Here is a 15,897-nt window from a genome sequence, read left to right on the forward strand (position 1 = left end):
AACTGAAATCCCAGGATGCACTTAAAGGTATTCATCCAAACCCTGAAATGACATGCAAATTTCGGTGCAACTCACTTTTTCTGTGGGAGAGATTCCACAGGTTTTGGAACTCAAGTGTCCTTGACCTTAAAAAAGTTACAAGCCACCAGAACTCAGCCTACACATCTTTAAGTGCATCATTTTATTTCAACACTGAAATAACTGATGCTTATAAAAATGACCATGAGTCATTAAGAAAAACCTTAAACCATGTTATGTGTACTTTGTGCTAAACAAATGCGAACCAGGTAGCTCAAACTCCAGCAAGTTGTTAACCTTGCCAATGCTTGCTGCTTACTTACCCTGGAGTAAGGAGTAAAAGAAAAAAAAAATGCTCTTTTATTCTTCAGTTTGGACCCTCAGCCATGAAACCTTCACTTAACTGCTTAGAAACTGTCTTAGCAGCTGTCATGAATTTTCAAATTAAAACCTCCTGTGCAAACATTAAATGCTCAATATTAAAAAGTATATATTACTGCCAATTGGAAGAGCTTTCAAACCAAGAGAAAACTGTGGATTAATTCCTTCAGCAAATAAGCCCAAAAGAACCTGAAGTTTTAAAAATGAACTTACTTCAACTGTCCTCAGTCACCTTATTATGTCTTAACTCTACCTGAAGAACCAAAAGCAAAAAGTTAATATCTGACTTGTTTTAGAATATTCATCAAAAGCTTGGTACTTGAACATTTGTTAGGCACACATAATACACTCTGCTCTAGAGTTAATAAAGGACTCAAAAGTGGAAATACCCAGTCTCTTCCCCAGAGACCAGGCTTTCCATTCCATTTCTGGCAATCTATTTTTGTTGCTTTCAGGTGAGGAAGACATCCTTAATAATCATTCAAGGTCTAGGCTAGATAAGGCCAGGCCACAATAACATGGCCAGAGTCAGGATCAATAATATCAATAATATCAATAATATCAATAATATCCTCTTAGACTAGATTTTCTCTCCATGACAGTTAACCCCAGCTAAACTTAAAGACAAGATGCCACTTCCAACTCAAAGGTTAAAAGGCCCTCCAAGGCCACTCTTCCATTTGTTAGGAATGCAGAGTTAACTTATTCCATCAGAGCCCACCAACTGTGAAAAGATCAAAATATATACCCCTCCCAATCACAGAACAATATTGTCGTATAAGTACACCAGGCAAATGGCAAGACTCTGTTTCAATTAAGTCTCAACTTTTTGAAATATTATATACTACAAATAATAAACATATTAACTGTCCAAATTTTAATTCATAATCAAATAAAGTGCTGCCAGGTCTTGAAAAGAGACAAAATAGACTGAACACTAAAACGTTCAAGGAAACAACTTACTGTCTCAGGAACTAAAACTTTCCCAATTAAGGTTCCTACCAGGCTGCTGACACCACCTAAGAAACTAACAATTCCAAGCAAAGCCAGCCTTCATTTGAAAAAAATAAATTCTTTTTTTAAGGTATCGATAAACATGGTGACAGTTCTAGCTATCACAGGCTTGCACAAGGAGGGGAGGAAAAAATTTAACCGGTATAACTCCCACTGTTTGAACAATTTTTAATTCCAATCCAAATAAAAAGCAAGATATTGGCTAAGATGTCATATTTTCCTCCAGAGGATGTCTTACTGTTATTAACCATGTGGGAAAACTGGGTTTATAATGCAAATTCTGACAGACCATTAAGAGTGTAACAGATGCCCCGCATCACTAAATGAGGAAAGAGCTTCCCCAACAGAAAGGAAGGAAAGCAAACAGAACCATGACATTCTTACGTCTCCTCCTCAACTCCTGACTTGTATTTGGTCAGTGCCTGATGTCTTTTTTTTTTAACATCTTTATTGGAGTGTAATTGCTTTACAATGGTGTGTTAGTTTCTGCTTTATAACAAAGTGAATCAGTTATACATATACATGTTCCCATCTCTCTTCCCTCTTGCGTCTCCCTCCCTCCCACCCTCTCTATCCCACCCCTCTAGGTGGTCACAAAGCACCGAGCTGATCTCCCTGTGCTATGGGGCTGCTTCCCACTAGCTATCTATTTTACGTTTGGTAGTATATATATGTCCATGCCTCTCTCTCGCTTTGTCACAGCTTACCCTTCCCCCTCCCCATATCCTCAAGTCCATTCTCTAGTAGGTCTGTGTCTTTATTCCTGTCTTACCCCTAGGTTCTTCATGACATTTTTTTTCTTAAATTCCATATATATGTGTTAGCATACAGTATTTGTTTTTCTCTTTCTGACTTACTTCACTCTGTATGACAGACTCTAGGTCTACCCACCTCATTACAAATAGCTCAATTTCGCTTCTTTTTATGGCTGAGTAATATTCCATTGTATATATGTGCCACATCTTTATCCATTCATCTGTCGATGGACACTTAGTTTGCTTCCGTGTCCTGGCTATTGTAAATAGAGCTGCAATGAACATTTTGGTACGTGACTCTTTTTGAATTATGGTTTTCTCAGGGTATATCTTGATGTTTGCTGTTCTAACCACCTCAGTACTGGAACACAAACAGGTGATAATTCTTTTTCCAGCAAGTCTGTGGATAAAAACATCACGCAAATGTCTTTAAAGTAGTTTTCAAACAAATAATCTCCAAATTGAAGACTTCCAAATTACAATAAAATGCTAGTTTAATTCCAACTCTTTCAAATCCAGTCATGATTGATTCCAAAGGCATGCCTCCTCAATGCCAGAGGTTCTGTCAAAGTTACTACACAGACTAAAACCTACTTACGGGAAATAACCAGATGCAATAAATGGTCTCTGACTGGACAGCGTTTTAGACAAAGCTGCTGTGTTATATTTCAGGGCCGAGTGAGGAAATCTGAATATCTCCCAATAAGAGACAAGCCTGCTAACGGGGGGGGGGGGGGGGGGGACACCAAAAAGCAAAAACTCCCTACACAACTGTAGAGCCAGTATGACTCATTCCGATTAAAACATACATACAAACATATACACAATTATCTGGAAAACGATACAATGCTGATTTCTAGGTGGCAGGAATGTGTTTTTATAGTTGCTTCTCTAATTTTCAACAATGTACACGTAACACCACTTCTGTAATAATACTTTAAGCCACTAAGGGCTCCTTGAAGTCCAAAATCAGTATTTATGAAGGTGAAACACATGGAGATCTGCTTGTATTCTCACCAAGTCCTCCAAATTTTGTTTCTGTTTTTAGTTAATCCTTCTCCCCAAAGTGTCTGGGCTAAGCAATTGTTCATTTCTAAAATACAACACTTCCTTAAATTCCAAAAAAGTTTCTCTCCCTGGTCTCTCCAGCACACTCATCATTTCTCACTATTTTCCCTTTATAGCTACTCTTTCAACCTCCGTAAGAAATATAAAACTAAAATACTAATTTATAGGCTGAAAACCTGTCAAGTGATGGAGGAGGAACTTGGGCGGGGGGGGGGTGATCTTTTTCTTTCTAAATGAACATATACCTACCCTTGTCAAAAGTTAAAAATCTGTGACAACCCACTCAACTTTTCTTCTTGAAAAGCAGCCTATGACCTTAAGATGGAATCAAGTTCAAGTTCTACTGCCTTTCTCTCTGGCTGGTGTAAGGAGGAAAGGAGATGTGTAACACTTACGTAGCTGAAAATGCCAAGTCATCAAATACACATATAAAAATACACAAACTTAAGGAAGAAAGCAAAATAACCAAACAATCCGAAAGTCACCTGAGTTAAAAGTGACATTAGATGAGACTGAAACCTTTGGGACAAAAGGACACTAAGAATTCTCAGTTCCAGGTATCTGCTAGACTGTCACACACAGAACATCCTGTTAGCTCTCCAGTGTGTGTTGCCCACTCTACTACCACACATTATTGTATCAACAGTGTTGTCTGTGGAAGTAAGGTCCAGTTACACCGAACGCTTCCTTCCTCCACCTAAAAGTGATTAAATCTTGATTAGCTGTGATTTGGTCAAATACCACTTACTAAAGTAATCTCCAACCATTGGTGGATCACTGTCTAAATCAGCTTTCAGGGAAATAATTTCTCTGGATCTTAAAACTAGTTCATTAACTTCGAAAGATATTAGCCTCGAGCCAGGTAGGTAACTAGAGAGCTAGCCTTTCGCAGCGGGTTTTCTAAAAAGGAAAAATAGTTCCCTAATAAAAACCTTTGGGAAAGAAGCCCCTAAGCATTGCCATTAATGGAAACTTCAGATTCTCTCGCAATTTCCTAAAAATGTAGCCGTCTCAAGTCATTCAACTGCAGCTATCACTTTACAAAAAGAAAATTTAAATTCCCCCTCGGCTGTGGTAAACAGAGGGCGGCAGACCTTCGCCGCCGCCGAAGCGAGGTGGGCGCCTCCCTCCTCGTTACTAGAAAACCAGCCCAAGCTGCTTTTAAACGGTCTCCGGGTGACGACGCATTCCTAACGGGTTTCGAAGGCACGTTTAAATCGCCCGCTTTTTTGTTTGCACGCTGCATTCACCGGGTGCCGGGACTACGGCCGCCCCCGCGCGCCGGGGAGGGGGAGCCCAGGGTGGGGAAGCCAGGGCGACGGTGTACGACAGGGCAGGGAGCACCCGGGGCGAAGGACTCGTGGATGCGGAACCCGTGTGGGAGGGGGGAGAGTGCGGGTGGGCTGCGCAGAGAGAAAGCTGAGGACCCCAGGAAAGGGGAGGGGGATCCCGGGGAGGGGAGAACTGAGCCGCCGCCCCGCACCGGAGAACGCACCGCGCGGCTCCCGCGGCCCGCCGGGGTGTGCGCAAGGCCGCGGCTTCGCGTGGCGACGCTGCCCCCTCCCTCTCTCTCTCTCCTCCTCCTCCTCCCAAGGCGACAGAAACAACAGCGCGGGAGGAGGGGAAAGTAACTCCCGGCACCTCCGCCGGAATTAGCCCCGGTGCAGTGATGACACCTTCTCGTGGCGCAACCAAGCCCCGCTCCCTCCGCAGCGGCGTCCCCGCCGCCGCCCTCTCCATTTGAAAGTGGCCACCCCCCGCCGCCGCCGCCGCCGCCGCTCCTCCCGCCCCGCCGCCGCCAGCTGCACCAATCCGCTCGGCCCCAGTTGCAAATCAAACGCTCCCTCGCGTGTAGAAGCCACTTGCGCCGCTGGAAACGGCCGCGCCGTCCCCCTCCCCGAGTCCCTCCCGGGCGGCACCTTCGGGCTGGGGCGGGCGCGCCGGCGAGAAACGGTTGTGAGACGGGAGCGGGAGCTGCGGCGGCCGCGAGCAGCTAGGAGAGGGCTCGGCGCCCGCTCCCGCCCCCAGACAGTTCTGGAAACTGTGTATCACCTCTGTCACAGGAAGCCATCCGACGAGGAAGGCGGCGCGGAACCAACAAACAAACGCCTGCGGCCGCCCGCCGGAATCAGCGCGGGGACGGCGACGGGCTTCGGGCAGTTCCCCAGGCGGGAGCGCGGTGGCCGCCCCCGCGCCTCGGGCTTTGTGCGGGGTTCCCGCGGCGCGGGCGCGGTGGGCCGGGCGTCCCCGCCCCCGAAGCCCCCCACCCCGGGCCCGGCAGCTCTGCTGGGACCGTTAGGTGACGCTCCAGCCGCGGCCGAGAAAGCAGCGCCTCAGCCGCCGCCCGCCCCCATTTCCACATGGAGCCACCTCTCCTCCAACGCCAAAGGCGGGCCACAAAAGTTGGCCCCAGGGCCACCCAGCACCTGCCCACGTGCCGCGGAGGCTCGCTCCCGGGTATCCCCCGTCCCCTTCCCCCCGCCGCCCTCGGCCGCCAGGTCACCTATTACCGGTGGGAGGGGAGAGAGGCTGCTATTTAAACGCCCGCGGAAGTTGAGGCACCCCCACTGGCGGGTGCCGTGCACCTGCCTCCCGCCGCCGCGCTCCACCACTTTGAGCAGCAGCCGCGTCTTCGGCCCCGCCTCCAGCCCGCAGGCGGGCGGGGGGAGCGGGAAGGAGGTGGAAGGGATCGAATTTCTCCAGCAAATGGGACCGTTCCGACAGGATTCGGTTCCCCGGTCAACATTCCACATTCCATCCCTCTCCCGCATTTGCAAGCCAGCTCCAACAACCCGGAAAGCCTGCTAGCTATCGAACAACAGCCCCCAACTCACAAATACACACTCGCAGGCACAAGACACGTGCACTGAAGGGCTTTGCAACTTGCAGTCCCGGGGTGCACACTGCACGTTCATTTCAGGCAGCGAAGACCTAGCGATACCACCTCCACAATTTGCAGATGGTGCCAAAGGTTGCAAGTTGCAATCCGTTTTAAGTTCATGGTTAATCGGTAGTTTGCTCTACCAGTGCAACTCCTTCCTAATTTCACCGATAAAGGGTTTTACACTTCACAGGCAGTCTCGCTGTAAGTAAAAGGTCTGATCATTGGAAACCCAATTTGGAAGAATCTAATTTCTAAACTGTCCATCCACTCCCCCACCACCCCTCCCTCACTGCCCTTGAATTGATGCAATGAATATTTTGGACATGTGGTGACGCGGTGACAAGAGCTAAGGCTGCGGCCACCCAACACAGATGTACCTATACACACACACCTATGTTTGGGCAAATACAGTCGTCGTCCCTTCCCCCCGCACCACCACCATCACCACCACGGTCACACACACTCTGGATTCATATATGTACACGGACCTGTGTTCTGCCATTGCCATCTGTCTACCAAGTTGCTACTATGCTTTCCACTTTCATGCAACCTAATGCACTTCGGCTTTTTAAAAAATTCTAATAAACTAAAGCCAACTAAACTGGGCTTCTGCTTCTGAACGCGTTTTAATTGATGATTGGCCTGAAAACCGCATGTTCTTCACAAACCCAAAAGAAGAAAAAGCTCTAAGTCTTCAGTTCCCCAAAATTGAAAAATAATCATAATAAAACTTACTGATCCAACATAGATCAATTCTCAGGATCCAAAAATCATCCTCTCCTCCTCCTCCTCCTCCTCTGGCCCCCGCCCCGGCAATGCCCAAGTTACTGGTGGGATAGTAACGCTGCACTCGGCGGCTGCGTGCCCTCCCTCCTCGCTACATATCGAGAACCCAATCTTTTGGCGCCATATTAATGACGTACTATATTATTTCCACTAGGCAGCGACCTTCGGCATTAAATTACTCCCGAGAACTCCCAAGCAAAGCAACAAAACCATCAAATATGGCTGAGCCTCTATGCTCGTCCTGCCGCCGCCGCCGCCGCCGCCGCCGCCGCCGCCGCCGCCGCCGCCGCCGCCGCCGCCGGAACGGGACGCGCACACAGACCCACACGCGGACACGCGCGGACTCTGGCCCGGCGCACCCTCCCCGCGCGCCCCCCGCGGCCCGCGCGCGTACCTGCTGCGGAGGGCTTCGGCCGCGGCGCTGGGCTCCTCGCCGCTCGCTCCGCGCCGCATGAGTTCGGGCCGCGGCGGGCGGGCGGACTGACTGGCGGGCGGGGAGCCGGGCGGGCCCCTGCTCTCGCCCGCGCGCACACACCCGGCGCTCGCGCAGGGAGGCACTCTCGGACGGGCGTTTGGCTGGTTATGGAGGAAGGACTGTGTGAATCAAACTCATTTCTGGGTCACTGCTGCCACAGGGGGGAGCACTTTAATCCCTTGCCAAAACGAGAGGGTGGGGACAGGAGGGCGGGGGGAGCGCGCGGAGAGCCCGAGGCGAGGGGGGCTCGGTCCCTTGTTAACTCTTCGCGGCCCTCGCCGCAGCCGGCTCGGCCTGTGTCCGCAGGGGCTTGCCAAGAGCAGCACTCTTCAGCTTTTAAAATCTCTTCCTTCATCTCCCTTGTGAGCCTAGAAATTCTTGAGGTGTCTCCAAGCAGGGGGGTGGGCTTTTAAATTATCCCTTTCACACTGTCCCAGTTCCAACTCTTGTCTGACATCACTGCACTAGAAATGGATTCTTTCAACTTAGTTTAAAATTATGTAGATTAAAATGTGGCTATTAAGGAGTGTAGTTTGGGTGAGAGGTTTTATTTTTAGGCTGAATGGCATAGTTCTTTGTAGTAACAGTTTTGGGGAGTTCTGAATTAGAATGACATTTTTAAATACAGAAAATCCAGTTTTGGAGCCGGAACCCCTCTTTAAGTTTGTATCGAAATGATAGTTGTAAATGATCACTAATTCATTAGGAGACAGTAATTATTTATAAATTGACACCACCTTTATGTTACACAGTGTCACAGAACTGGAAATCGCCTTGCAAATATGAGAATTGGGCTTAATTCTAAAACTGGAACTGCAGACTAATATAAAATTAGTTACCAGAGATTAATTTAGGGGTATAACTTACTTTTTCATTGGAGTTTAACATACGTCTTTTGTGGGTCCCCAAAAGAAATAAGTATATATGGCATTCAGCTTCAGAAGGGAAAAGACCTGGATACAGATTAAAAATCCCATTCAGTCAACAGGAACAGAGATCGCTAATTACAAAATTCAATATCAAACCCAAAGGCATATTTATCCACTGGGAGAATTGTTCTGAATATATCAGGTTTGATTTCACACAATCACACACCAACCCATCCACCCACATCAAGAACGTAATAAGCTGATAAACGTGGCAAAACAAAACTAATTGAGCCTTCCAAATATTTTTCAGAAAGCAAAGTAAACCAAAGGAAATCTTAAGTATATGTCCTCTTTCTCCCTTGCCTGCTTCACTAATGAAGAGTACAAAGACACCCTATCAGTCCTGTTCATGGGCTCACTTAATCCCGTTCAAAGAGCACATATGTAAAGCACTATGCTATCATTATTACTGTTATTAATATTGCACTGCAATTACTGTTATTTTCATTGGTTCACCTTTCACATACTCTACTTCGCAGCCATATAGACCCTGCATTGAATCTGACTACAGGTTATCAGCTGTGTGACTGTTGGGTAAATTACAAAACTGCTCTGATCCTCAATTTCTTCATGAGTAATAAAATGAGGTTAACAGGCCCTATACCTAAAGGGGTGTTAAGGGGAATGAGATAACTCCATAAAAGTGCCCAGCAGAGGCCCTGGCAGTAGGAGGGCCATCCCTCCCATCTCTCTTTCTTGGCCTTCTCTCCATTGAAAATTGCAACTTTTCTACATTCCAGCCAACCTTACTTCACTCATTCCCCTGCAAAAAAAATAAAAGTAAAAATAAATTAAATCACATTTGCCACTTAGCTTTTAACTTATTTTTTCCTGACTATCCCCACTCCCAAAACATCAGGCAACAAAATGAAAGGGTACTGAATAAATGGATGAGAAAAATAAAGAGGTAAAATGGCGCACAAACTCCCAACACTGATAACGTTGATCAAGACTGATGGTCCCAGAAACATCCTCCCAGTTACGCCACGCTGTTTCAGAATACTGATCTGCTGAGGTAGTGCCATGTGCCATAAATAGCCCTGGACTAAAAGTCTGGAGACTCCCATCAATTCACACTATAACTCTGAAAAATTTCTTTGGATCTTAGTTTCCCCACTGAGATGATAGACAAGATGATATCCAACATCCCTTTTCTCAGTAATTTTCTGATTGTTCTTACCAAACTTAGAAGGTAATGATTATTTGTAGAAATGGAGGACAACTTGAATCAATAAACAACGTGTAAAAACATTTTGTCGTTAATGATCAGCCATTGACATTTTTTAAATAGGTGTCTTTTGCCTGACCACAAAGGAAACTTGTAGACAACCTATTTCTAAAATGGGACCCGCAATGGCATGGTTTGCCCTGTGGCAGCACATTTAATACAGTCTAGAATAAGAAGTACTAAGCTGGTAATTAGGAAAATGAGTTTCTGGTTCTACTCTGTCACTTATTGTCTTAATTTACCAAATCATTCACGATCACCATTTCCTGGTCTCTAGAATGGTCCTGTTAATTCACATTTTATTATCAGAGATAAAAGGACATTCAAGAAAATAGGTACAGAGTAGTCAGTGTAGTTGAAATATCAAGATTCTAGTCTTTCCTGGTCTGATCAATGTGCATGGTGATAATTAAAATTTTATACATCCCTTTCATTTTGCTGTAGGCATACAGTTTAATTATTTTCTTCCATAATTATAGATTTTTATAGAAAAAATTTGTATATTCATATTCCTGATTTTGAAACCATACATGATTAAGCCTCTAAATGTTTACTTAGTTATTTCATTTGTTTCTACTCTGTACGTAAAGAATTACAAGGCCTAGACACAAAATTCAGAATTGTTCATCTTTGAAACGAAGTAGATACATATGCCAAAGTCCTGCGTATCTCATTCCTTTAAAGAAATGCACAAGAAACTCTTCCTGGCAAATACCATTGCCAACTGGTATATGTTACGACAAATAATGTATACACAATATTTATTGCACAAGTGCTCTCATGGATAAAACAGGTTGTGTTCTAAAAGTTTATATGTACTTTAACTGTTTGGAACTTTGAATTTATGCCCCAAATAAACCTTGTTATTGAGAGAGCTTAAGTTGTCAAGCAGTTTTTTATTTTAATAATTTTAATAAATAAATTACAGAAAAGAATAATGTTTTTGAGTGATATTATTTGTCTGGGAGGGGATCTAATTCAAAGAGGGATAAGTAGGTAGAACTCTGTACAGGAGGAGTAAAGTTGGGAACGATCCTCAGCACATGCCTGACCCCATGAGAAGAAACAGGAGGTGATGGGTAAGAGATTAGGAATAGAGCTCCCTGACTGACCAGTCGATGAGGTCACCAGTCATGAACAGCCTGGCAGGCAGGTGGTTACAACCTCCAGGCGGGTGGTTACAACCTTCCAATATATAGAATGATCGGAAGGCCAATGACGAAGATACTTTCTTGCTGGTGTCAGGACTGACTAAATTATTTCTCTTCTTGAGGTTCTTTCCTTCCTTTTCTTTGTTTTCTTTTGCTTGTCTTTGATTTGATTATTTTAATTTTGTTGATTTTCATACTTCTGGCACAGTTTAAGATGTCAAAGAGAAATAAGTCTGACAGAGGGACAGAAGAGGAAATAATTTAATTCAGCCAGATGGAAATGCCCAAGACTGAGGAGGTTCAAAACAGGAGAAGCTTTTCTCAGTCATGAAGGGAAAACAAGATGATGGAGAGAATTTTTGAAATTTAGAAAGGCGGAGAAAGGTGATAAAACTCACCCATCGGGATAACTATTATAAACATTGCCATATCTTTTCAGGTTTTTTCCTAGGCATTTTTAATAAAATTGGAATGATGGTACATATTTCATTTTACAATCTTCCTTTTCACTTCTTTCATCTTTATCATTTCAGTATTTTACTTTTTAAAGTAACTTTTTCCCAGGTCTTTGCCAGCCTGCATATCATAACTTCATTTACAGGCCACTTCAACCATGTATTCTCATAGTTACTCCCTCAAACTTGTCAACTATTGGGAAGTTTTGCCAAATTTAATATTGAATTCAAATATCTCTATTTTAGCCATACCTCCAAGACTTCCAAAGCTTGTTTCCCACCCACCTTTCTTCTTATCTGAAAAGTCACTCCAATCTACTCCTCCAGTCTTCTCTAACTAGATGCAGAGCGGTGGTAACTCAAAATGTGATCTCCAACCAGCAGCAGCAACTGGTCCTGAGAACCTGTCAGAGATCCATTATTTCCGTCCCCACCCCAGACCTACTGAATTGGAAAGGGGGATCCAGCAATGTGTGTTTTAATGAGCCCTCCAGGTAATTCGGATTCACGCTCAAGTTTGAGAACCACCTGAGTAGATCTTGCTTCCATCCACCACATTCGAAGCACGGGAGACAAGGTTGCAAGTGAAGAGGCAAATAGGTCTATTCTCTGCCCATAGAGTAGTTAAAAACATAAACAGGTGATGACAATTAACTACAGGATGCGGGGGAAGCATATACACCTGAAAGATTACAGGTGTTAGCCAGATTGGGGTTGGGGTGAGGATGGGGGTCTAGTGGGGTGTTGTTTGGGGTTTTGTTTTTAAACAAAACCTCTAGCTTCTGTGTGAGGAACGGATGGTGAAGGTGACACGAGGCAGGAGGCTTTCTGCAGTTACCAGGTGAGAGACGGAGGCGTGGAGGACAGCCATTGATCACGCACGGAAGGGAGACAAGTACGCAAAGCAGCCTGTGATGGAGGCATGCTTAACGCTGTCCCAGTCCTCCGGAGGTCTCTAGCGCGCCCCGTTCAGCGCCTGCTCCGGACTGGGCTGCGAGAGCTTCCCCCAGCCATCTAGGTGCCCAAGGGATGTTACTGGGGCTTACGGGGTCCCTGTGGCGTCCCGGGAGGGAACAACGTCTGGGCAACCCAAGGAAGGTCCTGTTGGGCAGTGAACAGGTTGAGCTGTCCAAGCCCTGTCCCTGCACGCAAAGCGGCGGCGGACAAAGAGCCGGCCACGGTCAGGAGAACTCGGGCCCCTCGCAGGGTCCTTCTCGGCCCCCCTTCTCGGAAAAGTCTGGGTCAGATCCCAGGCCCCTCCTCCCTCGAGTCGCGGGGTGCCCCTCCACAGTCTTTTTATCCCCCACGGGAAAGCTCCATTTTCCTCTTTTCTTCCACAAAACACCTTAATGGTCCATTATAACCTGAGCCCAAATCATTAGCAAATGAAAAACTCGCTCCCACTTTCTCTAAGGCTGCAGAGTGCAGAGGGGGAGAGAAAGCAGGGAGGGAGGCACCCCACACACACTGGTTTAGTTCCAATTTTAAGGAAGCAAAGAAAAGGAGTTAACGCCAACACTTAAGTTTCTTCGTTAAAATTGTTTGATAATTTACTTTTTTCTTTTTCCTGCCATGAGGCACGTTTAGTTGTGGACACGACTTGTGTGTGATGGATTGGATGTTAGAGGCGAAGAAGTTGGGTTAAAAGATGACTCCCAGGTCTCTGGCTTAGAGAACTGAGTGGATTCTTCATTTGAAATTCCACCAGACATTCACTAAGCGCTGAGAGGCTTGCGTGGTGAAAACGACAAACCCCTGGCTCCCGGAGCAAAGGAAAGGAAGGAAATTGCTGAGGAAAGGAAATGCGAGAGTGGAAATATGATGAGTTCAGCTTCAGGAGACAACTGAAGATGCCCGCAAGGCAGATGGGGTTGAGAGTCTGCTGCTCTAGAGGAAGGCTGGGTTGCAAACATTGGTTAAGGATTCATCAGCATAGAGAGGTTAACTGAGGCCATGGGAGTGGATGAGATCAACTGGAAGTGTCTATAAAGTAAGAAGAAAACAGAGTCTAGGCTCCAAACTAAGGAGTCATATTTAAAGGATGGCCAGAGGGAGCTGCAAAGGTTCAGTGGTTTCGTCAACGACAGTCCAGTTTACTTGTCCTCATGCCTAAATTTATCAGGACTTCAAAGCACCATAGGAAAAAAATCACAGACCTGTGCTGGTTGTTTCCACGAAGTTTTCATTATCCTCCACCACGTCCTGAAATCACTCACTATTTCCCCAGACAGTTCAATCTCCCATTCTTATTGGGATCTTTTTTTTTTTTTGCGGTACACGGGCCTCTCACTGTTGTGGCCTCTCCTGTTGCGGATCACAGGCTCCAGACGCGCAGGCTCAGCGGCCATGGCTCACGGGCCCAGCCGCTCCGCGGCATGTGGGATCTTCCCGGACCGGGACACAAACCCGTGTCCCCTGCATCGGCAGGCGGACTCCCAACCACTGCGCCACCAGGGAAGGAAGCCCTCTTATTGGGATCTTGCTCAGAACTCTCTCCCTGTCCTCAGTCTGCCATCCTGCCACTTACCTAGGCATTTTCAGCAGAGCTCCTAACCTTCTACATCACAGATGTAACAGAAGCCACTGGAGAGGAATGCCTCTGACCTTCTACCACCAAACTTGCCAAAGGTCTTCCCTGCAGGCTCACCCTCCCCCTTTTCTATCACAATGGGAGGCATGTGACCTTCCCTTCACCTGGGCTCAGTCTCCGCAGACCTGGCTTCACCTTTTTCTGGTCTCTGACTCAAGATTAGCCCTTCTCTTTCAGGTACCTTCTACTTCTCTGGCTACTGACTCCTTCCTAAACATATTTAATATACTTCTGCCTCCCTCTAAAATGAAACAGCCTCAAATCTCCCTTCCCCTGCCTTCCCCTTTGTAGTCACACTTTTTGAAAGAATGGTCTGTACTCACTCAAGCCTACTGAAATCTGACTTATGCCCCCCAATCACCCCAGAGAAACTGCCCTTGCCAAGATCACCATTGACATTCTTACTGCTAAACTCAGGGGCAATTTCTCATCCTTGTTTTACTTGACCTTTCACTCACATTTAACACTGTTGTCTGTTCATGCCCTGTTTCTTGAAATATTTTCACCTGGTGAAAGCCTTCTTTCACATAACATCAACACTCTTCTGGTCTCCTATCTCTCTGGCCTCTTCTAATTCTCTTGCAAGCTCCTCTTTCTCTTTTGTTACAGCAATGCCTCAGACAAATTGTTTCTGAGTAAATGAGAGGTTTTTTAGAAAATTCAACTGCAGGAGTAATTTTGGTTGAGACATTTTATAAGAAAAAAGGAATGGTTCACCAGCCATGTTTAGAAATGGATACAAAAAAAAAGAACATCTGGTTAAAGATTATTAGGCTAGTCAATCAGCTCGATGGGTAACCCTAGCTTCCCAGAAGGAGTTCTCAGTCTTATTAAAGTCTGTCAGAAAACTGTTCACGCACTTTATCAGGAATGCTAATTGCTTCCCAGAAGGAGTTGTAAATTACATCACACAAAAAATTTCTGTCCCAGACGAGCTTTGAGTCAATTTGCTTTTTCACTTTCAGTCTCTTAAATGTTGGTTTTCCTTAGGGTTCTGTCCTAAGCCCTATTCTCTTCTCATTCTACATGTATCTCTTGGTGTTCTCATCTACTCTCATGACTGCCCCCCAAAACATACACCTATACTTGTATCTCCAATAACTTTCTGAACACCCCATTGGACTACCCACAGGCAGTCCAAACTCGGTATAGCCAAAGTGAACTCATTTTCCCTCCCACTTTGTGCTTCCTCATGTGTTCCATATCTCAGTTAGTGGTACCACCATCCACAATTTGCAAACCCAGGAGTCAAAACATCATCCTTGACTCTTGCTTTTCCTTTGACATCTCCTCCACCATCATCACCACCACCACCAATCCAATCTATCACCAGGTCACATCTACATCAGGCTTCATCTCTCCATCCCTACAGCCACTACCATCTTCTCAGTGACTTAAACCACCATCTAACTTGTCTCTCCCCCTCCAAACCCGTCCTCCTCTAATTCATTCCCTACTCAATGGTCAGTGTGATCTTTTAAAGCAAAAATATGATCTTAGCATTCTCATTTAACACCATTAATTGCCATTTTTTCTGTGTTTACTCTTAAGGATAGAAAGTGTGATCAACACAGCTACTTACTTTTGCTAGTTCCCCTTCCAAACCCTCCCCCTGCTCCATGGCTTTTCACATTTCTTCAGCAGTATCCATTCAGAACCTTTGAAAACGCATAACCGTAAACTTGGATCATTCTTCCCTATCTACACCCCTTCTTTTGGCTCTAATGCACTCAAGTTCTACCAAACAGGCTTATCCTACCTCCCTAACCCCACCTTTTTCTAGGCTTCTATGACACTCAGTATTATCAATATATTCCCTCACTGTTGTAATTTTTTGTACCCCTCACTAGACTGTGATTCAAGGACTTTGTCAATTGTTCTCTCTGTTATGTTTCTAGAACTAGGTCTAACTGTTGGTAGGCAGTTAATAAATGTTTTTAATGCAATGGATGAATGATCAATATATTTGTGTAATTAAATAGTCTCCAAAACACCATTTAAAAAACAGATAACTTTTATTCTTATTTTCTTATACTAAAAGTATTAAATACTATATTTTAGAGAAGCCAAAATTAAAATCACCAAAAGGCTATTACTCAAAGACAATTACCACTAAAATTTTGGAGTATATTTTTCCTGTCTTTTGTATACTTATGTGTATTT

At 45.3% G+C, this 15,897-nt stretch overlaps 1 protein-coding gene across 6 annotated transcripts in view; it reads right to left on the reverse strand.

Moving 5' to 3' along the window:
• Positions 1–7,428, reverse strand: part of JADE1 (jade family PHD finger 1) — a 57,466-nt gene extending 50,038 nt beyond the window's left edge. The window contains exon 1 of one of the 6 annotated variants that reach the window (XM_030863858.2): positions 7,301–7,428. Coding sequence is in view for 1 of the 6 variants with exons in the window: in XM_030863857.3 (XP_030719717.1) it covers positions 5,289–5,307 (19 nt within the window). In the remaining 5 variants the exon portion in view is untranslated. Of the gene's footprint in view, positions 1–5,288; positions 5,395–5,746; positions 5,769–6,855; positions 7,152–7,300 lie in introns of those variants that run through there. The other 5 variants (XM_030863861.2, XM_030863860.2, XM_060298943.2 and 2 more) reach the window with 5 other exon arrangements.
• Between the last annotated feature and the right edge of the window lie 8,469 nt (positions 7,429–15,897).

Source organism: Globicephala melas, chromosome 5 (assembly GCF_963455315.2).
Source record: "Globicephala melas chromosome 5, mGloMel1.2, whole genome shotgun sequence".
Classification (NCBI taxonomy): domain Eukaryota; kingdom Metazoa; phylum Chordata; class Mammalia; order Artiodactyla; family Delphinidae; genus Globicephala; species Globicephala melas.